The sequence below is a fragment of the Drosophila ananassae genome, chromosome 2R (assembly GCF_017639315.1).
Source record: "Drosophila ananassae strain 14024-0371.13 chromosome 2R, ASM1763931v2, whole genome shotgun sequence".
NCBI lineage: Eukaryota > Metazoa > Arthropoda > Insecta > Diptera > Drosophilidae > Drosophila > Drosophila ananassae.
Window position 1 is genome coordinate 5,491,537 of NC_057928.1, and position 27,784 is coordinate 5,519,320.

The 27,784-nt window shown below is 42.0% G+C and overlaps 1 protein-coding gene across 1 annotated transcript; it reads left to right on the top strand.

Moving 5' to 3' along the window:
- Positions 1-11,408: 11,408 nt before the first annotated feature.
- Positions 11,409-26,680, top strand: LOC6506118 (hemocytin). Its single transcript, XM_001958478.4, has 27 exons — positions 11,409-11,703; positions 13,326-13,421; positions 13,503-13,586; positions 13,645-13,692; positions 13,753-14,142; positions 14,199-14,326; positions 14,383-14,478; positions 14,683-14,880; positions 14,938-15,104; positions 15,165-15,322; positions 15,388-15,542; positions 15,601-16,203; positions 16,281-17,399; positions 17,458-18,351; positions 18,414-18,962; positions 19,254-20,579; positions 20,642-20,720; positions 20,777-21,026; positions 21,099-21,837; positions 21,892-22,377; positions 22,450-22,956; positions 23,020-23,503; positions 23,562-25,339; positions 25,404-25,619; positions 25,674-26,129; positions 26,189-26,445; positions 26,501-26,680. Exons 1-27 carry the CDS (start codon positions 11,597-11,599, stop codon positions 26,627-26,629), a joined length of 11,499 nt encoding a protein of 3,832 aa, XP_001958514.2. The 5' UTR covers positions 11,409-11,596; the 3' UTR covers positions 26,630-26,680.
- The last annotated feature ends 1,104 nt before the right edge of the window (positions 26,681-27,784 follow it).

Here is a 27,784-nt window from a genome sequence, read left to right on the forward strand (position 1 = left end):
CCGGCGTCTCTGCCCACTGCATGTACGGCTGCCTTTGGCTCTGGTTTGCAGCCCATCGTTGATTCGGCTGCTGTTGCCTTGGGCCTGTCCATTGCTGGCTCGGCTGTTGTTGCGGTGGCATTTGGCGATGCTCCTCAGGCTGCCATCTCTGCCCCCATCCCTGTCCTGGATGGCTCTGTTGCTCCGTTGGTTTATGGTGCGGTTCCTCTTTTGGCCATCTTCTGTCTACCGCTGAGGTTTGTATATTGAAGACCTCCTCTTCCAAAGCCAGTTCCTCGAACTCCTCGGCTAGACCCATGACCTCCTCGAGTGATGCACATGCGTATGGTCTCATGAACATTTTCATGCGCGGCATGCAGTTTTCCACTAGCCTATCAATGACCTCTTTTGTGGACTTTCCTAACGGCTTCATTAGCGCCTGAAGGTCCACCTGTCCGTTGCTGCTGCTCCCTCGCCGTCGCTGCTCTACTGTTGCCGCTGCTCCCTCGTCGTCGCTGCTCTACTGTTGCCGCTGCTCCTGTTGCCGCTGCTCCCTCGTCGTTGCTGTTTCTCCGTTTGGGGTGCCGTGGACCTTGGAACCTTTGGCTCGCCTGGATTTGCCCTTTCGCCGTGGCCGGCACCTAATCCGTGTTAACAGACCGAGTGGCTCACCTCCCAGGCATACGCCGGGCAGGATATGCTCCTCGCTGCTTAGCGGCCGGATCAGGGCACGAAGGGCCTTCCTACCGTACAGGACACGCCCCCGGTCGCGTTCGCCACTCGCCTCCAAACACCTGCGTGCCTACGTACCGCAGGATCTATGGTAGGCCAGAGGTTTGGGCGTCGCGTCTCCTTTGACTCCAGGTGATACGGTGTGCATACGCTCCAGCGCCTGGATCAGGATTCTCTTGACTTCCCGGGGTGTCCCTGCCTGGTTTCACTGTTGGGCTTGAGTTCCCGGGTTGGCTCGCGTTACAGGATCACACCTGGATCGAACGGTCAGGAGCAGACAAGGCGTACGCCAGGCTGATCCGTCGATGGCGCCACTACACCAGGATACCTGTCGTGTCCGGGAATAACTCCACCCGACTCTTTTACCCTTGGGCCTTAGCTTTGCCGCGGATCCTTGATCCCCTTGCTCCTTGCTCGATTCGCGTACCGCCGCCGGACTTACCCACAGGGGGTCCTTAAGCTATTTTTCGTAGATCCTTGCTTACTCGCTTTAATAGCCCGCACTTAGGACTGTCGGACTTACCCATGGGGGGTCCTTCAGCCTGTACTCCTAACTCTTCCAAGGAAACTTCCCAACTTGAATGGCAGACTTACCCAGTCGGACTTTTCGGTGCTAGCAGCGTTTCGGTGCATTCCGGCAGGCATCTTTCGTACCTTGTTCTCACCCACCCCGAGTTGAGAGAGGGAATTTGTTCTCTCAACATAGGTTTTGATCTCAAAAAACTGGACTTAGAAAATTTTCATATCGCTTGGGACTTAGAAAAATTTATGCGTGGGACTTTTAACTTAAAAAAAATTATTTCATGAACAATTCAACGTATATTATTTAAGTTTACCAATTTATGTTCTATAATAATTTTATTGAAGTACAAAATTTAAACATAGCTCAATATTTAATGAAATGATGATTATTTATATAAGGAATTTTTTTTTACATTAACTGAGGGCAGCAAAAAAATAATCCCGCGTAATTAGTGTGCGTTTTGTGCAGCGTTTTTGAGCTAAATCAACCCAAATCGAAACGGTCACATAGGGTTGTTCGTAGTGCGTCGCATTGGTTTATTATTGTGAAATGGTAAGTTTACTGCTCCGTTCATTCAATTATTTATATTTTATTGTGTTGATAATGATGAATAAACGTTATTTCATTAAACAAATATTTTCAGTTCTGGCTGTACTAGAAATTTGGACTTCTCAATATCTTTATTTGTAAGAATCTTAAATAATTTGTTTTTCTTTTTAATTTATTTTCAGCTTTTTGTTATTTCTTTTTTATCTTTTCAGTTTTATTTATTAAGATTAATAAATAATAAATATAATTAATAATAAATAAATAATAAATATAATTAATAATAAATAAATATGACAAACAACGCATTTCAAATTTAGTAAAAATCAATGGGCATGGTTGTGAAAAACAAAAACAAAAACCAAAAGCAAAGCAAAAAGCAAGGGAAATTTTTTTCAACCAGAATTTCCCTGGGTGAGATCTCCCCTAGCCGGTAAGCTTGCGGGTAGGGGAGAACCGCCTTCTTTTTCCGATCGCCAAGCATATTGATACTCGCTCCGCTGGGTGAGAAAAGCGGCCACGCCAATGTAAATCGGAATGATGGTTTTCCGCAGATGGGAGTGCGCCGCGCACTCCTATTTGCTACCGCGGGATGCGCGTTTGGCGAGCGCCAGGCACGACTGGGGACGCACTATGAACAACCCTATGTGACCGTTTCGATTTCGGTTGATTTAGCTTAAAAACGCTGCACAAAACGCACACTAATTACGCGGGATTATTTTTTTGCTGCCCTCAGTTAATGTAAAAAAAAAAATTCCTTTTATAAATAATATTTTTCATTCAATATTGAGCTATGTTTAAATTTTGTACTTCAATAAAATTTTTATAGAACATAAATTGGTAAACTTAAATAATATACGTTGAATTGTTCATGAAATAATTTTTTCTAAGTTAAAAGTCCCACGCAAAAATTTTTCTAAGTCCCTAGAGAGCTGAAATTTTTTCTAAGTCAAGTTTTTTGAGAGGAAAATCTTTGTTGAGAGAACAAATTTCCTCTCTCTACTCGGGGTAGCTGCGATCACGCTGCGAAAGATGCCAGCCACGCATGCTGCGGAACGAAGGTAGCACCAAAAAGTCCGACTGGGTCGCATTGGTTTATTATTGTGAAATGGTAAGTTTACTGCTCCGTTAATTCAATTCTTTATATTTTATTGTGTTAATAATGATGAATAAACGTTATTTCATTAAACAAATATTTTCAGTTCTGGCTGTACTAGAAATTTGGACGTCTCAATATCTTTATTTGTAAGAATCTTAAATAATTTGTTTTCTTTTTAATTTATTTTCAGCTTTTTGTTATTTCTTTTTTTATCTTTTCAGTTTTATTTTTTAAGATCAATAAATAATATTCTATTATATATTTATCCTATAATTATTAATAAATAAATATGACAAACAACGCATTTCGAATTTAGTAAATATCAATGGGCATGGTTGGGAAAAACAAAAACAAAAACCAAAAGCAAAGCAAATAGCAGGGGAAATTTTTTTTGAAGCAGAATTTCCCTAGTGGAAGGTTCATACCGTTTTCCCATAGCCGGGAAGCGTGGGCCTAATGGAACTCAAGCTGCGATCCGCGTGCATTACGCGCTTGCGGAACGAAGGCATACATGAAAAAAGCGGCCACGCCAATGTAAATTGGAATGATGGTTTTCCGCAGATGGATGTGCGCCGCGAGCATCATTTGCTATCGCGGGATGTTCATTTGGCAGTTGCAAGGCCCGACTGGGTTGGCGATCGGAAAAAGAAGGCGGTTCTCCCCTACCCGCAAGCTTACCGGCTAGGGGAGATCTCACCCAGGGAAATTCTGGTTGAAAAAAATTTCCCTTGCTTTTTGCTTTGCTTTTGGTTTTTTTTTTTGTTTTTCACAACCATGCCCATTGATTTTTACTAAATTTGAAATGCGTTGTTTGTCATATTTATTTATTAATAATTATAGGATAAATATATAATAGAATATTATATATTTCATATATATATTATATATTCTCACGCTGCGAAAGATGCCAGCCACGCATGCTGCGGAACGAAGGTAGCACCAAAAAGTCCGACTGGGTCGCATTGGTTTATTATTGTGAAATGGTAAGTTTACTGCTCCGTTAATTCAATTCTTTATATTTTATTGTGTTAATAATGATGAATAAACGTTATTTCATTAAACAAATATTTTCAGTTCTGGCTGTACTAGAAATTTGGACGTCTCAATATCTTTATTTGTAAGAATCTTAAATAATTTGTTTTCTTTTTAATTTATTTTCAGCTTTTTGTTATTTCTTTTTTTATCTTTTCAGTTTTATTTTTTAAGATCAATAAATAATATTCTATTATATATTTATCCTATAATTATTAATAAATAAATATGACAAACAACGCATTTCGAATTTAGTAAATATCAATGGGCATGGTTGGGAAAAACAAAAACAAAAACCAAAAGCAAAGCAAATAGCAGGGGAAATTTTTTTTGAAGCAGAATTTCCCTAGTGGAAGGTTCATACCGTTTTCCCATAGCCGGGAAGCGTGGGCCTAATGGAACTCAAGCTGCGATCCGCGTGCATTACGCGCTTGCGGAACGAAGGCATACATGAAAAAAGCGGCCACGCCAATGTAAATTGGAATGATGGTTTTCCGCAGATGGATGTGCGCCGCGAGCATCATTTGCTATCGCGGGATGTTCATTTGGCAGTTGCAAGGCCCGACTGGGTTGGCGATCGGAAAAAGAAGGCGGTTCTCCCCTACCCGCAAGCTTACCGGCTAGGGGAGATCTCACCCAGGGAAATTCTGGTTGAAAAAAATTTCCCTTGCTTTTTGCTTTGCTTTTGGTTTTTTTTTTTGTTTTTCACAACCATGCCCATTGATTTTTACTAAATTTGAAATGCGTTGTTTGTCATATTTATTTATTAATAATTATAGGATAAATATATAATAGAATATTATATATTTCATATATATATTATATATTCTCACGCTGCGAAAGATGCCAGCCACGCATGCTGCGGAACGAAGGTAGCACCAAAAAGTCCGACTGGGTCGCATTGGTTTATTATTGTGAAATGGTAAGTTTACTGCTCCGTTAATTCAATTCTTTATATTTTATTGTGTTAATAATGATGAATAAACGTTATTTCATTAAACAAATATTTTCAGTTCTGGCTGTACTAGAAATTTGGACGTCTCAATATCTTTATTTGTAAGAATCTTAAATAATTTGTTTTCTTTTTAATTTATTTTCAGCTTTTTGTTATTTCTTTTTTTATCTTTTCAGTTTTATTTTTTAAGATCAATAAATAATATTCTATTATATATTTATCCTATAATTATTAATAAATAAATATGACAAACAACGCATTTCGAATTTAGTAAATATCAATGGGCATGGTTGGGAAAAACAAAAACAAAAACCAAAAGCAAAGCAAATAGCAGGGGAAATTTTTTTTGAAGCAGAATTTCCCTAGTGGAAGGTTCATACCGTTTTCCCATAGCCGGGAAGCGTGGGCCTAATGGAACTCAAGCTGCGATCCGCGTGCATTACGCGCTTGCGGAACGAAGGCATACATGAAAAAAGCGGCCACGCCAATGTAAATTGGAATGATGGTTTTCCGCAGATGGATGTGCGCCGCGAGCATCATTTGCTATCGCGGGATGTTCATTTGGCAGTTGCAAGGCCCGACTGGGTTGGCGATCGGAAAAAGAAGGCGGTTCTCCCCTACCCGCAAGCTTACCGGCTAGGGGAGATCTCACCCAGGGAAATTCTGGTTGAAAAAAATTTCCCTTGCTTTTTGCTTTGCTTTTGGTTTTTTTTTTTGTTTTTCACAACCATGCCCATTGATTTTTACTAAATTTGAAATGCGTTGTTTGTCATATTTATTTATTAATAATTATAGGATAAATATATAATAGAATATTATATATTTCATATATATATTATATATTCTCACGCTGCGAAAGATGCCAGCCACGCATGCTGCGGAACGAAGGTAGCACCAAAAAGTCCGACTGGGTCGCATTGGTTTATTATTGTGAAATGGTAAGTTTACTGCTCCGTTAATTCAATTCTTTATATTTTATTGTGTTAATAATGATGAATAAACGTTATTTCATTAAACAAATATTTTCAGTTCTGGCTGTACTAGAAATTTGGACGTCTCAATATCTTTATTTGTAAGAATCTTAAATAATTTGTTTTCTTTTTAATTTATTTTCAGCTTTTTGTTATTTCTTTTTTTATCTTTTCAGTTTTATTTTTTAAGATCAATAAATAATATTCTATTATATATTTATCCTATAATTATTAATAAATAAATATGACAAACAACGCATTTCGAATTTAGTAAATATCAATGGGCATGGTTGGGAAAAACAAAAACAAAAACCAAAAGCAAAGCAAATAGCAGGGGAAATTTTTTTTGAAGCAGAATTTCCCTAGTGGAAGGTTCATACCGTTTTCCCATAGCCGGGAAGCGTGGGCCTAATGGAACTCAAGCTGCGATCCGCGTGCATTACGCGCTTGCGGAACGAAGGCATACATGAAAAAAGCGGCCACGCCAATGTAAATTGGAATGATGGTTTTCCGCAGATGGATGTGCGCCGCGAGCATCATTTGCTATCGCGGGATGTTCATTTGGCAGTTGCAAGGCCCGACTGGGTTGGCGATCGGAAAAAGAAGGCGGTTCTCCCCTACCCGCAAGCTTACCGGCTAGGGGAGATCTCACCCAGGGAAATTCTGGTTGAAAAAAATTTCCCTTGCTTTTTGCTTTGCTTTTGGTTTTTTTTTTTGTTTTTCACAACCATGCCCATTGATTTTTACTAAATTTGAAATGCGTTGTTTGTCATATTTATTTATTAATAATTATAGGATAAATATATAATAGAATATTATATATTTCATATATATATTATATATTCTCACGCTGCGAAAGATGCCAGCCACGCATGCTGCGGAACGAAGGTAGCACCAAAAAGTCCGACTGGGTCGCATTGGTTTATTATTGTGAAATGGTAAGTTTACTGCTCCGTTAATTCAATTCTTTATATTTTATTGTGTTAATAATGATGAATAAACGTTATTTCATTAAACAAATATTTTCAGTTCTGGCTGTACTAGAAATTTGGACGTCTCAATATCTTTATTTGTAAGAATCTTAAATAATTTGTTTTCTTTTTAATTTATTTTCAGCTTTTTGTTATTTCTTTTTTTATCTTTTCAGTTTTATTTTTTAAGATCAATAAATAATATTCTATTATATATTTATCCTATAATTATTAATAAATAAATATGACAAACAACGCATTTCGAATTTAGTAAATATCAATGGGCATGGTTGGGAAAAACAAAAACAAAAACCAAAAGCAAAGCAAATAGCAGGGGAAATTTTTTTTGAAGCAGAATTTCCCTAGTGGAAGGTTCATACCGTTTTCCCATAGCCGGGAAGCGTGGGCCTAATGGAACTCAAGCTGCGATCCGCGTGCATTACGCGCTTGCGGAACGAAGGCATACATGAAAAAAGCGGCCACGCCAATGTAAATTGGAATGATGGTTTTCCGCAGATGGATGTGCGCCGCGAGCATCATTTGCTATCGCGGGATGTTCATTTGGCAGTTGCAAGGCCCGACTGGGTTGGCGATCGGAAAAAGAAGGCGGTTCTCCCCTACCCGCAAGCTTACCGGCTAGGGGAGATCTCACCCAGGGAAATTCTGGTTGAAAAAAATTTCCCTTGCTTTTTGCTTTGCTTTTGGTTTTTTTTTTTGTTTTTCACAACCATGCCCATTGATTTTTACTAAATTTGAAATGCGTTGTTTGTCATATTTATTTATTAATAATTATAGGATAAATATATAATAGAATATTATATATTTCATATATATATTATATATTCTCACGCTGCGAAAGATGCCAGCCACGCATGCTGCGGAACGAAGGTAGCACCAAAAAGTCCGACTGGGTCGCATTGGTTTATTATTGTGAAATGGTAAGTTTACTGCTCCGTTAATTCAATTCTTTATATTTTATTGTGTTAATAATGATGAATAAACGTTATTTCATTAAACAAATATTTTCAGTTCTGGCTGTACTAGAAATTTGGACGTCTCAATATCTTTATTTGTAAGAATCTTAAATAATTTGTTTTCTTTTTAATTTATTTTCAGCTTTTTGTTATTTCTTTTTTTATCTTTTCAGTTTTATTTTTTAAGATCAATAAATAATATTCTATTATATATTTATCCTATAATTATTAATAAATAAATATGACAAACAACGCATTTCGAATTTAGTAAATATCAATGGGCATGGTTGGGAAAAACAAAAACAAAAACCAAAAGCAAAGCAAATAGCAGGGGAAATTTTTTTTGAAGCAGAATTTCCCTAGTGGAAGGTTCATACCGTTTTCCCATAGCCGGGAAGCGTGGGCCTAATGGAACTCAAGCTGCGATCCGCGTGCATTACGCGCTTGCGGAACGAAGGCATACATGAAAAAAGCGGCCACGCCAATGTAAATTGGAATGATGGTTTTCCGCAGATGGATGTGCGCCGCGAGCATCATTTGCTATCGCGGGATGTTCATTTGGCAGTTGCAAGGCCCGACTGGGTTGGCGATCGGAAAAAGAAGGCGGTTCTCCCCTACCCGCAAGCTTACCGGCTAGGGGAGATCTCACCCAGGGAAATTCTGGTTGAAAAAAATTTCCCTTGCTTTTTGCTTTGCTTTTGGTTTTTTTTTTTGTTTTTCACAACCATGCCCATTGATTTTTACTAAATTTGAAATGCGTTGTTTGTCATATTTATTTATTATTAATTATATTTATTATTTATTAATCTTAATAAATAAAACTGAAAAGATAAAAAAGAAATAACAAAAAGCTGAAAATAAATTAAAAAGAAAAACAAATTATTTAAGATTCTTACAAATAAAGATATTGAGACGTCCAAATTTCTAGTACAGCCAGAACTGAAAATATTTGTTTAATGAAATAACGTTTATTCATCATTATCAACACAATAAAATATAAATAATTGAATGAACGGAGCAGTAAACTTACCATTTCACAATAATAAACCAATGCGACGCACTACGAACAACCCTATGTGACCGTTTCGATTTGGGTTGATTTAGCTTAAAAACGCTGCACAAAACGCACACTAATTACGCGGGATTATTTTTTTGCTGCCCTCAGTTAATGTAAGAAAAAATTCCTTATATAAATAATCATCATTTCATTAAATATTGAGCTATGTTTAAATTTTGTACTTCAATAAAATTATTATAGAACATAAATTGGTAAACTTAAATAATAAAATACGTTGAATTGTTCATGAAATAATTTGCCATGAAGACCCAAGCGAGATGAAAATTTTCTAAGTCCAGTTTTTTGAGAGCAAAATCTATGTACACACACAAGTATAAGTAAATGCAAGCTTCACAGGAGGCTGCACAAAATGGGTAACTGCGCTTACCATAGAAAGTCCCATCCTTCTAACTTAAAAAACACCAAAGTTATGGCATTTCCGATCAATCAGTTATATGGCAGCTATAGGATATAGTCGACAGATCCCGGCCGTTCCGACTTATGTACTACCTGCAAGGAAAAGAAGGATGTGTGCAAAGTTTCAACTCGATAGCTCTAAAACTGAGAGACTAGTTTGCGTAGAAACAGACAGACGGACAGACGGACATGCTCATATGGACTCAGGAGGTGATCCTGATCAAGAATATATATACTTTATAGGGTCGGAGATGTCTCCTTCACTGCGTTGCACACTTTTGACCAAAATTATAATACCCTCTGCAAGGGTATAATTATAAGTGGCTTCACAAAGTCCAGTTTCTTTATATGCGGGGAAGGGGGCGGATGAAGGCAATGGTACTATTCAAAAATCAACAAAAACCGAAATTACACATTAATCTTAATAGTGTATATAAAAAATGTATCTTTAAAACTAGAGTTTATGCCAAAAAATGGATTTTTTTCCCATAGTGCAGCGCCAATTTAATGATTCAACATTTTTTTATTTCACCCTAATTTCTCCCAAACCAAACGACTTTTGTTCAATAGTATTACAAAATTCAATTGATTATGTTGCTTCTATAATTGGATATCCTTGAAAGTGAACTGTAAACTTTGAATGGCACAAAAAAAAAACTTTCACCTTAATGTTTATAATATAGTTAATTTCTATCCGCTTTTTAGTGAATGTAGCCTTTCTGTAGAATTTTCCTGTAGCAACCTCAAATTTTTCATCATAGAAATACGTTCGCTTCAATTGCGACTGTTATCGCCCACAAGAATTTTTAAATGAATAACTTTTATGTTTTTTATCCAATCTGGACCAAATTTGGGAATAATAATTCAAACCGTAAAAAGTATATAAATTACAATTGAGGTCAAAAACTTAAATTTTAAAAATATTTAAAAATTTTCACAAGATTTTTTACAGATCTAAAACTTATTTGGTTATTTGGAAGGTTTAGCAATAAAAATGCCAGGAATATTCGGTCTTTTTCCGTTTTTTGAGGACGGTGCGGGCATTGCCAAGTCCAGAATAGCTTTTAAGGTCCTTTAAAAACACAGTAAAAATCTCTCGATTAAGGCCAAGAAAAGTGGTCGTTGGCCCATAGTGAACCGTGTTCTTGCAAAAAGAGGGGGAAAATGGACACCCGGAATGGGGAAAAGTATTTTATTTGCTCTTTATTTGTAGGGGTTTTTAGAGGAACGAATGCCCAGAAGCTCTTTTATAGCCAATTCGATTCTATTTGTCACTAGACCTTCTCATCCTTCTCCTTTCCACCTAAGTTACTAGGACGCCGTCGTTCTGTCCACATATGTCGGAAAGAACATCTCCCACCCGGACAGAACACAAAACATTTAAAATAGTGCTGTAGTTAAGTCAAACTGAAAAATGTATTTGTTAAAACCTGAGTTAATAATTCTATACAAGAAATTTGTCAATAAAGTAAATATAACTTTTTATTTTTTCCATATCTCTGGTTCTGGTAAGTTGAATTTTGTGAATTTTCTGGATGCAAGTAAATCGTACATATGTATGTATAAATTCTAAAGATAAGATTTGTTAGGAAAACAATTCTTTAAGAAAAGGTAATCGGAATAAGCTCGCTAAAACTTGAAAATAATGGACTTATGTAATTTGGGTACTCCGAAAACCCCTCAAACATCCCTCGTGGTATAGAGATCATATTCAACATGTGCCCTTGGTTCCGGGTTTAGATTTATCGAGACAATTCTTCCAACACCCAAGCTAATTTTAGAATATATGTACGTAATACAATTCTCATGTTTTTGAAGGTTTTTCCCATAACCAGATAATTATAATGGTGGGTGTGACCCAATATACAAATGATATATCCCCTCATGAGTGACGTTATGGAGCTAGCTACAGGAAGTGGTATTATCAGTCAAACCTCAACTTGGCACAGTTGCTAGCACACACTTGTGTGTGTGCACAGTTGCCATTCGCGATGCTAATTTAAGTTCAGCCGAGGCGATATCTTTAAGAAAAGTGAATTTTTTTGCGGAGCTTGACCCTTCTCATGCTGTAGTTTTAGATAAAAGCTCTAGATCGTTAGGAATTGCGTCTGAATGGAAGCTATAAAAGCCACCTCGTTCATCGTTTTATCCAGTTGTGTTTTCGCAGTCGCTAAGAAATCGTCAATTGTCGCAAATTACTAGTAGAAATCTGCCGTGAAGTTTTGGTTGAAAACTTTGATTTTTTGTGGAACGGAAAAGAAATAGTTGAAGTCCTTGCATAATGGACTCCATGTGCTAGATTTATATTTTTGTCCCGTATATATAAATAACTCTGTTCTAATGGATAAGAAAACTATTTTCTTAACCCTGTACTTGCTCTACATCTGTCACGTGCATGCTGAGGATGGAGACATCATTATGAACGATGAAGACGACGAGGACATAAAGTAAATTAACTGTTGCAAATTACACAAATAAAATAGTGTTTTTAGTCCGAAACAGGAATTTTCTTCCAAGTATAAGCTGTTGAATAACAAAAATCCCCGCAGCTTAATTCTATTTTTATACCCTTGCAGAGGGTATTATAATTTTATTATTTTTATTATTTTTTTTATTTTTTGCAACGCAGTGAAGGAGACTTCTCCGACCCTATAAAGTATACATATTCTTGATCAGGATCACCTCCTGAGTCGATATGAGCATGTCCGTCTGTCCGTTTCTACGCAAACTAGTCTCTCAGTTTTAAAGCTATCGAGTTGAAACTTTGCACACACCATTCTTTCCTTTGCAGGCAGTATATCGGAACGGCCGGGACCGGTCGACTATATCCTATAGCTGTCATACAACTGATTGATCGGAAATGCTATAACTTCGTTGATTTTCAAGTTAGAAGGATGGGACTTTGGATTCTTTCTTTGGGCAAAATAATTCGATATGCCAAATTTCATAAGGATCGGCCAACTATATACGATCCGCTATATATCTAATAATATAAGATGCGTGGCGCCACCTAGCAACTGCGACTCAACTGCAAGGGTATATAAACTTCGGCTCCGCCCGAAGTTAGCTTTCCTTTCTTGTTTTTAATATAGTATAACTTTTTATAATATTCAATAATACATGTAGATTTTAGTAAATTGTCCGTTTCGAAAACTAAAGAAACCCTTAGTGAACTAATCAATTGCGGTTGAAATTAAAACTTAGCGCATGAATACATTAATAAATAATTGCGTTAAAAAAACCCTAAGTTAATTTATAAATGGACTTTCATTCAAATCATACCAATATAATTTTTAATTACATCTTATTTTATTAAAATTTTATATCAGTTTTAACCTGACTTCTATACCTTTATACTTGTTTGGGGAAATGTGACAATATGTATGATAAATGAGACAAAGTGTGATAAATAGCGAGCAATCCTGAAGTGAGACTATCTTCTGAGATCAAAAAATTAAACAATCATATTTTATTTATTTTTGACGTAAAAATAATTATTATTTGAGAGAAAGCTAAAAATAAGCGTTTTCAAATCATTGAAGAAAAGTTTTTGCCGTAGAAATCAGTTTTCATGTTTGTCGATCCTAGGACAATAAATTTAAAGGTCTATATTAAAATTTGCAACAATAATCATTATGACATAAAAGCCCTGAATTCGAAGTCGTTATATTTATTTTAAAAATATTTATGGCTTATGTTATTGCTTAGTGCTTATGTTATTTATGAATGTTATGAAAATGTATGAATTTTGGGAAGCAATAACAATAGCTTTGATTTAAAAACATTGAAATATATTTAAATTTAAAAAATAATATTATTTGATTAATAATGATTATAAAATTAAATAATAATTCAAGTGGAAATAAAAGATATCCTTTAAAAAAATAAGTTAAAAACCTACTTAAAAAAATATAACTTTTTTCAAAAAAATGTAACTACTTGAATGGAATGATTTCCAAAAGAGAAACTTCCTCTGCCAATTTTAGTGTCCATATTTTTAAAATATATGTATGTGTAAATATCTGCTTTATAATATTTAAAAATGTGCATAAAAACTTTGAAATTTTAGCCCACTGGTCCACGCCGCACCGGAACTGACCGATAACGAGAGTGACCGTCCCGAGCGCCATATTAGTTTCAACGTCCAGAGCGCGCCGGCTGTTAGGTAATGATAAGTCGAAAGGAAGCGCGATTAGCGCTCAAGTTCAGAGCGGGTTATATAACCTAAGCACTTGCATTATTCCAGTGCCAGATACGCTTATGGCGGAGGAGCAGGAGGCGGGGGAGGATACGGGAACAACATTAAAACGTCATTTAAAACTGGATTCGGGTGAGTAGCTGTGAGGAGAGTTTTCTACCTAGGGCTTCTATGTCTTGTTTCGTTTCAGAGGGGACCTTCTTTCTAAGACTTTAGGTGTCTTTGGACTCGGAAAGGGGTATGGCGAACTTTCGGAAAAGTGATTAAGTTTAAATTTTGACTCGTTTTTTAATTGAAGGCAAGGAAACTTTTACGGCGGCGAGTCCCAACGTCTAGATGCCTCTGGCAAGTGCTCCGCCCTGCCGCTTCCCCCAAATGTCCAAGCCTCGTGCCATAACGGGCGATGCAAGGTCTTTTGCCCAGCTGGGTACAGCTTCGCCCAGAACATCCAGGAGCTCGAGATGTTCTGCAGTAACGATGGGTGGATCGTGGCTAACTCAGTTTTTACCGAAGTTCCTCCGTGTCAGGCCCAATGCTTCCCCCCTTGTCAGAATAATGGCATATGTCTATCGGCTGGAGTGTGCCAGTGCCCGGAAAACTACTACGGCCCGGTGTGTCAGCAGAAAAAGTCGATTTGTGCGTCCTTTCCCAAAGCTCCTAAGAACTCAAAAGTCTCCTGCCGCAACAAGTGAGTTCTGAGATGCTTTCGAAGATCAATCACATAATTACCCCTCTTCATTCCAGTGTGTGCAACGCTCAGTGCATGCGGGGTTTCCAGTTTCCGGATGGCAGTGGCATAACTAATATCGAGTGCCGTAACGGCCAATGGGTGCACACTAAGACTGGACTTTCCACCACCCCAGACTGTGCTCGTGAGTGATGAATCTAATTCTGACTTAACCGATTCTCATTTCAGTGTTTCTTCCAGCCACCTGCAATCCCGCTTGTCAGAACGGAGGACAGTGCATCAGCTTCAACGTATGCCAATGCTCGAAGATGTTCCGTGGCGCCCATTGTCAATTTAGTAAGCTTCCAATATATCCTATATATCCAATATATCCTTAAACATATCCTAGATTCTAGAATCAAATGTCACCAATCATAGCACTTTAGGCTCAGATTTCTACTTTGTTAGAAGACCGCCATCCCAATTTATAACTAAGTAGTTAACTTAGACTACTAGGTATGCTTTTAGCATTACGAGACTTAATCGACACTAATTTTTCAGATATTGACCGTTGTAACGTGACGAATACTAACTTCAACGGCAATTATAAGTGCTCCTATGAAATGGAGGAGGCTCGCTGTACATTTAACTGCCCTCAAGTGCCAGGATTGAAGGTCCAAGGACGTCTCGACATTGAGTACAAGTGCAACTATCAAACGGGACATTACAGGCCCGCAACGCTGCCAAAGTGCATTTTCCGTGAGTGCCGATTAATTAAATACAATTTACTGTGACTTCATGCCACGTCTATCGTAGCTCCTGGCTATACGATTCGCTCCAGCACCTCTACACAGAAGGTGACGCAGCAGGCTGGATCCGTTTATCACGGAGGCTTCAGTGGCGAAGTGGCCTACGAAATCCGCACCGAACGAGAGAAACTGTTGGCGTTGCTGGCAAAGTACAGAGACCTAGAGCGGAAAAGTGTAAGCTTTGGTCCAGAATACATAAACAAACTGTCTTATCCATTAAACATTCAATTGCAGGAGTGGTGGTCCTCCGAGGAAACAGTGGTGACTCCCGGCAGGTATTCCCTGTACCAGAGCAGTGAAGTGGACTTGGTGATCGACAAGACTCCTCGCCCAGCCCTTTGTACTACTTGGGGTGGAATTAACATAAAGACTTTTGATGGCCTTGTCTTCAAGTAAGTTATATACTACCAAACTATTCTTTACATCACAATACATAATTTTTTTTTTGTTACCACAGAGCTCCTCTGTCTTGTTCACACACATTGATTACGGACAACGTTTCCGGCACTTTCGATATCATCCTAAAGGCCTGTCCTTATGGTTCCGGCTATGGGTGTGCTCACACCCTGAAGATTCTATGGCAATCAGTTCTGTACACATTCGAGAATCTAAGTAAGAGTTTTCCTAGGATTAGGAGTTGTGGAAGTCCGACCTTAAATTTTACTTGCAGATGGTACCATGCAGCTGTCGACGCCCATAAAGACTCTTCCCATGCCAGTGCAGGTAATGGGCATGAAAGTTATGCCCGTGGCTCAGCATGTGCAAATCGATCTAGAGTCCGTGGGCATTAAACTAGACTGGGACCATCGTCAGTATGTCTCTGTTCATGCCGGTCCGCAAATGTGGGGCAAAGTGGGTGGTCTTTGTGGATCTTTGGACGGTGATTTCAACACGGACTTGGTCTCCAAGACTGGCAAAAAGCTGGAGACAGTCAAGGCATTTGCGGACGCATGGCGCGTGGAGGACAGAAGCGAAATGTGTCAGGTGGAGAACAGCGCCGAGCTTGATTTCGGAGTTGAATCGTGCCCGCAGGCCAAAATGCAAAAGGCTGCGTCAGTCTGTGAGCGACTGCTGGCCAACGAGAAGTTGGGTGATTGCATAAAACCATTTAACTACGAGGCTCTGATCCGGTCCTGCATGGCCGACTACTGCAACTGCGCGAACCAGGAGCACCCTGAGAGTTGCAACTGCGACTCCATCGCCATGCTCGCCAAGGAGTGTGCTTTTAAGGGAATCAAGCTAGAACACGGCTGGCGAAACCTGGAAATATGTCGTAAGTTTTTCGTTTCCCAAAGTTGAGAGCTTCAACCAAACTATACCACCAATGTTTTCATATTTTGTTATTTCCAGCCATCAGTTGTGGGTTTGGCCGGGTTTATCAGGCTTGCGGTCCAAATGTAGAGCCCACATGCGACTCTAACGGAGCAGTCAGACCGTCCAGAGAATCGTGTAACGAAGGCTGCTTTTGTCCTGAAGGCACCGTCCAGTATAAAGATGCTTGCATCACTCGCGAGCTTTGTCCCTGCACTCTTCGCGGCAAGGAGTTTAAGCCAGAGTCCACTGTAAAGAAGAACTGTAATACTTGCACCTGTAAGAACGGACAGTGGCGCTGCACTGATGATAAGTGTGGCGCCCGGTGCGGAGCTATCGGAGATCCGCACTACCAAACGTTCGACGGAAAGCGGTACGACTTCATGGGAAAATGCTCATACCACCTTTTGAAGACGCAGAATTTATCGGTGGAGGCGGAAAATGTGGCCTGTTCGGGTGCCATTTCGGAAGCCATGAACTTTGCCGCACCTGACAATCCATCTTGCACCAAGTCCGTGACCATCAGATTTACCCTGCGCGACGGTACTCCTTCAACGATCAAACTTGACCAGGGCTTGGCTATCGCTGTCAATGACAAACCAATTGTCAAGCTCCCGAAGATGTTGGGTCTAGGCGAGATCTTGATCCGGCGAGCAAGCTCCACTTTCCTGACAGTGGAGTTTGCCGATGGCATCCGCGTGTGGTGGGATGGGGTATCGCGAGTGTACATCGACGCCTCTCCCAGCTGGCGAGGCCAAACAAAGGGCTTGTGTGGAACCTTTAATTCCAATACTCAAGATGACTTCCTTACACCCGAAGGCGACATAGAAACGGCCGTAGAGCCGTTTGCAGATAAATGGCGGACCAAGGACACTTGTCAGTTCCCAGCTGAGAGTCACCAGGGGCCGCATCCCTGCACGCTAAATCCGGAGAAGAAAGCCATGGCGGAAAAGTACTGTGACTGGATCCTCCAGGACATTTTTCAGGAGTGTCACTTCATGGTCGAACCGGAGCAGTTCTACGAGGATTGTCTATATGACACCTGTGCCTGCAAAGATGAGCTGTCTAAGTGCTTTTGTCCCATTTTGTCGGCCTACGGTACGGAGTGCATGCGGCAGGGAGTAAAGACTGGCTGGCGCATGACGGTCAAGGAGTGCGGTAAGTTGGACATAGATTTCAATTGAAGCTTATTTAATTTAACCCCCTGCCCTTGAAGCTGTGAAGTGTGCCATGGGACAGGTGTACGACGAATGTGGCGATGGCTGCGCTCTCACCTGCGACGATTTGCCCAGCAAAGGCACCTGCAACCGGGAATGCGTCGAGGGCTGTCGCTGTCCACACGGAGAGTACATCAACGAGGACGGCGAGTGCGTTCCTAAGAGTAAATGCCACTGTACCTTCGATGGCATGACTTTTAGGCCGGGCTACAAGGAGGTTCGTCCTGGCGAAAAGTTCCTGGACCTATGCACCTGCACGGACGGGCTGTGGGACTGTCAAGATGCCGAGCCGGGAGACAAGGAGAAGTATCTTCCCTCGTCAGAGCTGCGATCTAAGTGTGCAAAGCAGCCCTACGCTGAGTTTGTCAAATGCGCTCCCAAGGAGCCGAAGACCTGCAAGAACATGGACAAGTACGTAGCAGACTCATTAGACTGCCTTCCCGGGTGCGTCTGCATGGAGGGTTACGTCTTCGATACGTCCAGATCCACCTGTGTGCTTCCAAGTAACTGTTCCTGCCACCATGCTGGAAAGAGCTACAATGACGGAGATGAAATGAAGGAAGATTGCAACCTGTGCTTGTGCCAATCTGGCAACTGGAAGTGCTCGAAAAAAGGCTGCGAATCAACATGTAGTGTCTGGGGCGACTCTCACTTCACAACATTCGACGGTCATGATTTTGACTTCCAGGGAGCTTGTGATTATGTTCTAGCCAAGGGTGTCTCCGACAATGGAGATGGTTTCAGCATAACTATTCAGAATGTCCTTTGTGGGACTTTGGGAGTCACTTGTTCGAAGTCACTGGAAATTGAATTAACTGGTCATGCTCAAGAGTCGTTGATTCTCAGTGCCGATTCTGCCTACAGCACCGACCCTAACAAGACTCCCATCAAAAGTAAGTAAACAATCGGCCCCTAGTCAGTTATTTTAAAATTTAAATATTTCTTTTCATTTCAGAACTAAGAGATAGTGCGGCGTCTAAAGGCTATAACTCTTTCCACATTTACAAGTCGGGGGTCTTTGTGGTTGTTGAAGTAATTCCCTTGAAACTGCAGGTTAAGTGGGACGAAGGAACTCGCGTTTACATAAAGCTGGGTAACGAATGGCGTAGAAAGGTCAGCGGGCTGTGCGGAAATTACAATGGCAACAGCCTGGATGACATGCAGACCCCCTCACTGGGTCTGGAGACCAGCCCAATGCTCTTCGGCCACTCGTGGAAGCTGCAACCACACTGCTCAGCTCCTGTAGCACCCATTGAGGCCTGCAAGAAGCACCCAGAACGCGAAACATGGGCCCAACTGAAGTGTGGTGCATTGAAGTCGGAGATGTTCAAGGAGTGCCATGCGGAAGTTCCTCTGGATCGCTACTGGAAGCGCTGCATCTTCGACACATGTGCCTGCGATCAGGGTGGCGACTGTGAGTGTCTTTGCACAGCAGTAGCCGCTTATGCGGATGCCTGTGCCCAGAAGGGCATCCACATACGATGGAGGTCTCAGCACTTCTGCCGTAAGTAAACCTTTTATTTCCATATAAGTTCTAGGGAAAAATTATCTCCGACCTCTAAAGATTACATATACAAAGTAAATAATAGTGGTAGTTCTTAAGTAATGAACTTGCTATTCCTGTTGGAAAAATGTGAAAATTTTCATTTCATACAAATCCTTATATGATCTCTACCTATCCTTATATTCTAAGTACCTATCCCTTACTTAGAATTAATGTTGAATTAATGATCAAATATCAAAAGTAAATTTATATTTCAACTTATTAAACTTTGTCCCCCACCTATTTTCTTAGCTATGCAATGTGATCCCCATTGCGCTGAATATAAAGCCTGTACGCCGGCCTGCGCGGTGGAGACTTGCGACAACTTCCTCGACCAGGGAATTGCCGATCGGATGTGCACCCGGGAGAATTGCCTGGAGGGCTGCCACATAAAACCTTGCCAGGACGGATTCATCTATTTGAATGACACTTACAGAGACTGTGTACCCAAGGCCGAGTGCAAGCCGGTGTGCATGGTAAAAGAAGGAAAAACATACTACGAGGGCGACGTAACCTACACAGATGCTTGCGCCACGTGCCGCTGCTCAAAACGGAAGGAGATCTGCAGTGGAGTCAAGTGCGAAGCCCCTACGACGCCGAAGCAATGGTCGCCCATTATAGAAGGCACCACAACCTCTCCACCTCTAGCGACCCAAAATCAGACCAAGTGCGTCAAGGGATGGACGCGGTGGTGCGACAAAGACAGAGACTCATCGGACAAGAGCGTACGTCTGAACGACGAAGAGAAGCTTCCGCGTTACGATCGTCTGGAAAACATCTATGGAACGTGCCTGAAAGAGTACATGACCAAGGTGGAGTGCCGCGTCAAAGGAACCCACGAGGATCCCGCTCAAATGGATGAGAATGTTGTGTGCAACCTGGACGTGGGTCTTCAATGCACCGGAAAGTGTCACGACTACGAGTTGCGGGCCTTTTGCCAGTGCGACGACCAGCCTTTGCCCGACATCCCGAAACCAACCGAGAAGCCCCAAATAGGACTAGCATGCGATGCGGCCATTGTACAATACAAGGAGTTCCCTGGAGACTGCCACAAATTCCTCCAGTGCCAGCCAAACGCAGTGGACGGTAGTTGGATTTACGTAGAGAAAACCTGCGGCGACTTTATGATGTACAACCCTAGTCTGTTCATTTGCGATCACATAGCCACCGTCCAACAAATTAATCCCAGGTGCGGCACGAAACCTACCTTGGAGCCCGAACCCGAACCTATAAGACAGTGCCCAGAGGGGCAGATCTGGGCAGACTGCGCCAACCAATGCGAGCACACGTGTCACTACTACGGCAGCATTTTAAGAAAGCGCGGGCTGTGCCATCCCGGGGAGCATTGTAAGCCTGGCTGTGTGGAGCTTCAACGGCCTGACTGCCGGGTGCAGGCCAAGTATTGGCGAAATGAGACCACGTGCGTACATGTAGACGAGTGTCCCTGCATGGACAAGAACGAACTCTATGTCCAGCCCCACAAGCCCGTGGTCGGAGAAACTGAGCTTTGCCAATGTATCGATAATTCCTTCACTTGTGTGCCAAACAAACCGGAGCCCATTCCAGTACCACCAAAAGGTAAGCAACCCCATTCCAATTTAGTCACTCCCCTGTAATGTAATGAACCCTTTCTTTTGCAGAGGAAGGGGAGACACGAATACCCTTTGGACCCATTTTGCCGGTCACGTTGACCCCGCCCTTGGAATGTTCCCCAGAAAGGTAAAATCGTAATCAGCTATTATTGTTACTGCATACTAATATAACCTTGGGTGTAGGCTAATTCCCAAGATTGAAAACATTCAGCACCCCCAGCCAGACGGTATTTTCAATGCCAGCTCTCAACTTGCTCCGGAGCACGGGCCCCACATGGCTCGTCTCACTAAAGAATATCCCAAGGGCAGTTGGTCCCCGAGCATCAACGATCAAATGCAGTATCTGGAACTAAACTTTGGCAAGCCTGAGCCATTCTATGGAGTGATCATGGCTGGAAGCCCTGATTTCGACAATTACGTCACTCTTTTTAAGGTATCACTTGTTCTCAAAATGATTTCCTCTAGAGACACGTTGGCAATCAAATATTTTTTTTACGTCTTGCAGATCCTTCACAGTCACGACGGCATTAGCTACCACTATCTGGTTGATGAAACAGAGAAACCACAAATGTTCAGCGGCCCCCTGGACTCAAGGGCCCCCGTACAGTCTCTCTTTAAAATTCCAATTGAAGCCCGATCCCTCCGCATTTACCCTCTCAAATGGCACGGCTCGATTGCAATGCGCGTTGAGCTCTTGATATGCGGGGACAAAGTGGTTCCAGAGCCCATAGTCTTTGTCCCAACCACCACGGAGACACCAACTGAGCTGAGGAACCAAGAATGCATAGACCATATGGGCGTAAATGAGGGAAAACTATACCCCGAGCAAGTGCAATCGAGCAGTTTATGGCAGTGGCCCGAACTCACTAAGAAGCCACAAATACTGGATTTGCTCAAGCTATCCACTCCACTCGCCTGGAGGCCCCTCGCCAATACTCCCAATGAATTCATTCAGTTTGATTTCCTCGAGCCGCGCAACATTTCTGGCTTCGTTACCAAGGGAGGTCCAGATGGATGGGTTACGGGGTACAAGGTGATGTTTTCCAAAAAAAAACCGACTTGGAACACGGTGCTTTCCGCCAATGGGCAGCCTCGCATTTTCGAGGCCAACGTGGACGCCCAAACAGAGCGCACGCACCATTTTAAGAATCCGATTCTGACCCAATATCTAAAGATTGTGCCAGCGAAATGGGAGAAAAATATCAACATGCGCATTGAGCCCTTGGGATGCTTCCAACCATATCGTAAGTCACCTCCATAGTCATTTCGTCTCCCATTAATTTATATTGCTTTTTCAGCTGAGATCCAGCGTCAAGTACCCGTAGACTTTAGCGAACCCACCAAGTGCAACATTTGTGAAGGAATATCTGCTCCCGGATTGAACGAGGTCTGTGAATGTGTGGATCAACTGTTCTGGGATGGCAATACCTGTGTGCAACACAACCTCTGCCCCTGCGTCGAGAACTATGTTAGCTACCCGATCGGAAGCAAGTTCGAAAACTCCGCCTGCGAGGAGTGCGTCTGCGTTCTTGGAGGCCACAAAAATTGCAAACCAAAGAAGTGCCCACCCTGCCAAGATGCCAAGCTTCGATCAGTCATTACTAGCGACTGCTTCTGCAAGTGCGAGCCTTGTCCAAAACATCAGCGATTGTGCCCGTCTAGTGGAGACTGTATTCCCGAGATTCTGTGGTGCAATGGTATACAAGACTGCGCCGATGACGAGGACGCCAGCTGCAGAGATTCGTTTACTGTGGAGCCCGAAATCAAGCGGGAAAAGAACCAGAGTAAGTCTAGGGTGTATTTATTTCCATACATTTTAAACTAGAAGTATTTTGAATTATTATATGTACTTCCAGCTGAAGTCATCACCTGTCCTGTCCCGGAATGCCCACCACATATGAAGATCAAAATAACAGAGAAGAAACAGCGAAAGATGTCCAAAATGTTCACGTTTTCCAAGCAGGTGTCTATCGTGGATGATGGTGTCACCATCACAAAAACAAAGTTTATTTCTTCGAAAGAACAAATTCTGGCATTACCCAGCCAGGAAGTAGACTTCCATGAGGAGGAGCAGTGCGAAGAGTTCACCTGTGTACCCATCCCAAATACGCAGTTGAACAAAAACGAGACTATTTCCTGCACAGAGCCTAAGTGCCCTGAGAAATACGATGTCGAACTGGATATGAGCGCTGCTAAGGCAGGAGACTGTCTGAAGTACACCTGTGTTCTCCGGCCCAACAAAGACGACGTTTGTGAAATTAGCGGCAAGAGTTTCACAACCTTCGACGGAACCGTTTTTAAGTACAGGCCCTGCAGCCACATTCTAGCCAGGGATATTCAAAATGGTAGCTGGTCCATATCAGGTGGGTACTTCTTTTAAAATCACTGATTTCTGGTGTTTAATAATAATACTTGGGTGTATTTAGTTCACCAGGACTGCAGCGACGAGCACCGAAGAATATGCCGCAAAGTGATTACAATTCAAGACAAAGAGGCCGGAAATGAGCTGATTTTGCTGCCGTATCTGAAACTCAAGTTCAATGGATTCGAGTTTACCGTGGAACAGCTAATCAATTCACCAATATGCAAGGCTTCTTTTGTAGTATCGCAGCCGGGAAAAACTCTTCTGGCAGTGTCGACCAAGTACGGCTTCTGGGTCCAGCTCGATGACATTGGAATCGTCAAAGTTGGTATCTCATCCAAGTTCATACGCACGGTCGATGGTCTGTGTGGGTACTACAACGGCAATCCTCGGGATGACAAAAGATCGCCGGAAGGCCAAATAGTTCCTAACACAGAAATGTTCGGCGACAGCTGGTATGATAAGCGGATCCCAAAAGATCAGTGTGGAGACTTGAAGTGCTCCAGAGATATGCAGGCCAAGGCCCTCCAGTTGTGCAACATCATTCAGTAAGTTATAATATGCGATACTTCCAAATTATATTTCATAATCACTTTTTATGTACAGCCATCCAACCTTCGCCCGGTGCCACAAGGCTGTCAACTATAAGCAGTTCCTCAACAATTACTGCCTTGAGGCTGCATGCGACTGCATGATAGCTAATAACGGGGACACAAGCGCTTGCAAATGCAACATCCTGGAGAGCTTTGTGAAGAAGTGCCTTAGTGTAAATCCATTGGTTCAGCTGACCACCTGGAGAACGGTGGCGCAGTGCGAGATTAGTTGCCCGGCTCCATTAGTGCACACGGACTGTTATAAACGCCGATGCGAACCGTCCTGCGACAACATTCATGGCGATGACTGCCCGGTGCTCCCTGATGCCTGTTTTCCGGGCTGCTATTGCCCGGAAGGAACTGTAAGAAAAGGTCCGAACTGCGTCCCAATATCCGACTGCAAGGACTGCTTATGTAATTCTCTGGGTGGATCCAAGTACATGACCTACGATCGTAAAAGTTTTAATTTCAACGGAAACTGTACTTATTTATTGTCTCGAGACGTAGTGCTGCCTGGGGTGCATACCTTCCAGGTGTACGTCAGTATGGACGACTGCAAGAAACTGGGCCAGATTACGTCTCTGGACGGAGCCAGCTGCACCAAGTCATTGCATATTCTCAACGGAGACCACGTCATTCACGTCCAACGTATTCCAAACAAGCCGAAATCCTTGCAAGTCCTGGTCGATGGTTTTGAAGTTAAAAAGATTCCGTATAAGGACAGTTGGATCGGGATTCGCCAGGTGATAGGCAAGGAGCTTGTCTTATCACTTTTAGACTCCCATGTGGAGCTATCTGCATCCTTCGAGGAGCTCATTTTCTCTCTGGGAGTGCCAAGCATTAAGTATGGAAGCAAGATGGAAGGTATTTGCGGGGATTGCAACGGGAACGCTGGAAACGACCTGCAGCCTAATCCGGCAAAGATGAAGCCTGGTGTAGACGTCATTCAGAGCTGGCAAGCAGATGAACCAAAACTGGGAATTGTGGAGGAATGCCTGAGCGAGGATGTGGCCAAAAAGGACTGCATCCCCCTTCCGCCAGAGAAAGATCCCTGCTTGCAGTTCTACAACTCGGAGCTATTCGGCAAGTGTCCCCTGGTGGTGGATCCCATTGCATACGTGTCTGCGTGTCAACAGGACATTTGCAAGCCAGGAAATACCCAACAAGGGGTCTGTGTGGCTCTCGCGGCTTACGCCAAAGAGTGCAACCAACATGGAATTTGCACCAAGTGGCGAAGGCCCCAGCTCTGCCCATACGAGTGCCCAAGCAACATGGTATACGAACCGTGTGGATGTGCTAAGACTTGCGATACCATTAAGGCCTTATCGGAGTTCGATGCAGTAAGCTTAAAGAACCAGGCCTTCGTTCATACGGTTAAGAGCGATGAGATGTGTCTTAGCTCGGAACGCTTTGAAGGATGCTTCTGTCCCGCAGGTCAGGTGATGGATGACGGAAAATGTGTGCCTGAAATAGCCTGCACGAAGTGCGACGATGGCTTGCACCTCCCCGGCGATACCTGGCAAAAGAGCAAGTGCATTGATTGTCTGTGTGACCAAACCGGCAAGACATCGTGTGTTGAAAAGAAATGTCAGGTGGAAGAAAACATCTGCGCCGAAGGCTACAAGCCCGAAACCATCGTCAGCAAGGATTCCTGCTGCCCCAAGTATCGATGTGTTCCGGAGCTCAAAGACCCAGCAAAGGTGTGCTTGGCTCCGCTTATGCCCATTTGTGGGCCAGGACAGTTCAAAAAACAGAAAAACGATGTGAACGGCTGTCCTCAGTACATTTGCGGTGAGTTTGATTTACTTTTCTATACGACAATGCATTATTTCGGGTTTACCTTATTCTTTTTCAGAATGTATGCCCAAAGATCAGTGTGAACCTTTGATGCCGTCACGGGAGTTGGGTCCTGGCGAAAAGATTGTGACAATCGAGGAGGGCTGTTGTCCCACTCAAAAGATAATCTGCGAACCGGAATTGTGTCCCAAGGCCCCCAATAGTTGTCCCGAGCGATTCTACGAGGTCAAGACAGTGAAGGATTTGGATATGTGCTGCTCCAAACATTCCTGTGGTTAGTAAAATGAGCCCATCAGATGATCATCGAATGCATAAAATCTATTTTCAGTCCCACCAAAGGATATGTGTATTGTCCAGTATGGGCTTGACGAATCCTCCAAGTTTACCAAGCAAATAGGAGAGAAGTGGACTCACGCCAAGGATCTTTGCATTCATGAGACCTGCTCATATGGTCCCGACGGATCATCCCAAGTGGTCAGCTCTCTTGAACAATGTGTGACAGATTGCGCCCCAGGATTTAGTTATCAAAAAGTCAACCCATCCAAATGCTGCGGCCAATGTGTTCAGACCTCTTGCATATTTGAACAGAAACTTTATGATGTCAACGCACATTGGAAGTCAGTCGACAACTGCACTTCCTACATCTGTCTGAAAAAAGATCAACAACTAATGGTCTCTTCCTCACAAGAAGTGTGCCCCGATGTGGGTAGTTGTCTCTCCCACCTTTTGTACCAAGATGGCTGTTGCAAGCGCTGCAAGGTGGAGCCGTTGGTGGAGGATAAATGTAGGTTGCTTACTTTATTGAAGCTTCAACTGCTTTTAATTTCTCAATCTCGACTTTAGCAAACTGCTTGCCAGTTTCACTGGCAGAGTCGCAAACAACCCGCATTATCAAGGTTCCCAAGATAGGTCATGGGGAGTGTGTGAACGCCGAACCAATTAGAGGGTTCACTGACTGCCAAGGCGCCTGCTCTTCCGGAACTAAGTACAACACACTCACTGATGTCCACGAAAAGTATTGCACTTGCTGTAATATCAAGTCCTACCAACCAATATCAGTAAACATGATATGTGAGGATGGCCACACTTACATCCAAAAGGTAAATATCCGTCTATCCAATCTGCATTCCAAATTGATTGTTAATGTTGTTGCAGCATGAATTACCTGCCAACTGCGGATGTTCGTTGTGCTCAGAGTTATCAGACCCCGCGATCGACATTAGAATTCAACCGGACGTACAATCCCCGCTTCTTAAGTTACTGAGTTCTCCGAAAACTCTATAATAATCCACATAAGACTAAAATTACTCGTTAATAAAAAGACACAGCAATTTATATTTTCGAAGGCCTACATTTTTAAAAACATAAGATAACATTACGATTAAATTGAAGTTGAAAATAAAAAGCTCTTGTTAGAGTGTTGCCTTACCATTTAGGTGCTATAACCTAATGGCCGTTTGGAAGAGCAGCGTTGGGTGTCTTACCGCCCATGATATAGTGTAGTTTAGCACAGCATGCATATTTTTTCACAAACTATCAATTTGTCTATAGGATACCTTCATACCTACATACATACATAATGGGTAGCAAAATTGGGTACATGTTCCAAATTTGATATTTAAGTGCTCACAACACCAAAACGCGAAAGTAAATGGCAACGGTCGGTAGTGTCTCCTTCACTGCGTTGCACACTTTTCACAGAAATTATAATACCCTCTGCAAGGGTACAACAAGAAAGGAAAGCTAACTTCGGCCGGAGACGAAGTTGATCCTGACTTTCGCTCTAAGGGGACTTAATTGGGATGCAAATCTTCACCTTCCTTCTAATCATAGTAGACTTTTACTAATCAACCTACCATCACTAACAAACCGTAGAACGTTGCTGGGTGTCGTTTTTATATAATCTTACTTATGGACATTTTTTTAATTTGTGGGTAACTCGGTTGCTTTGGTTCCTATTTTGACGTACTCTGTAGACATACGTTTTTGTTTGCCGATATCCCCAAGACAAAACAAATACAATTACATGACATACCTCTGTTGTTTATTACCTGCGTTTGAAGTTAATTTTACTGTGCATACCGAAAACGGGTATAGAGTAATTTGGAAGTAGATGAAAATGAGTGTTTTCGTGCAGGGCTCTAATTTAAATAAGTATCGCATCCCACTTTTTAGATGTAAAAATTACCTCTCGGCTATCCCTAATTTTTTTTTATGCATATATTTGAAGGTTTAATTGAGGCAAAGTTTGTTGAGTTCGAGTCAAACCCCTAAAGTATTTTTGAACTGAGCTTTGTTTTCGGTCTTTTTGAGACATTTCGGTCTAGGTGGGTGGATTTTTGACTGACCTCAAACAACTGAAATAATCCAGTAGGGAATCAGAATGAAAAGTCTTTTTCAAAAAACTTTTCTGAGCTGGCGCTTCATCAAGACTTTATT

What these genes read in the sequence shown, in the direction of transcription:
- LOC6506118 (XM_001958478.4), top strand. Translation starts at nt 11,597, where the DNA reads ATGGATAAGAAAACTATTTTCTTAACCCTGTACTTGCTCTACATCTGT. An exon ending in TTTGATGGCCTTGTCTTCAA is followed by an intron (nt 15,323 to 15,387) that starts GTAAGTTATATA and finishes TTGTTACCACAG; the next exon opens with AGCTCCTCTGTCTTGTTCAC. An exon ending in CATTCCAGTACCACCAAAAG is followed by an intron (nt 20,580 to 20,641) that starts GTAAGCAACCCC and finishes TTTCTTTTGCAG; the next exon opens with AGGAAGGGGAGACACGAATA.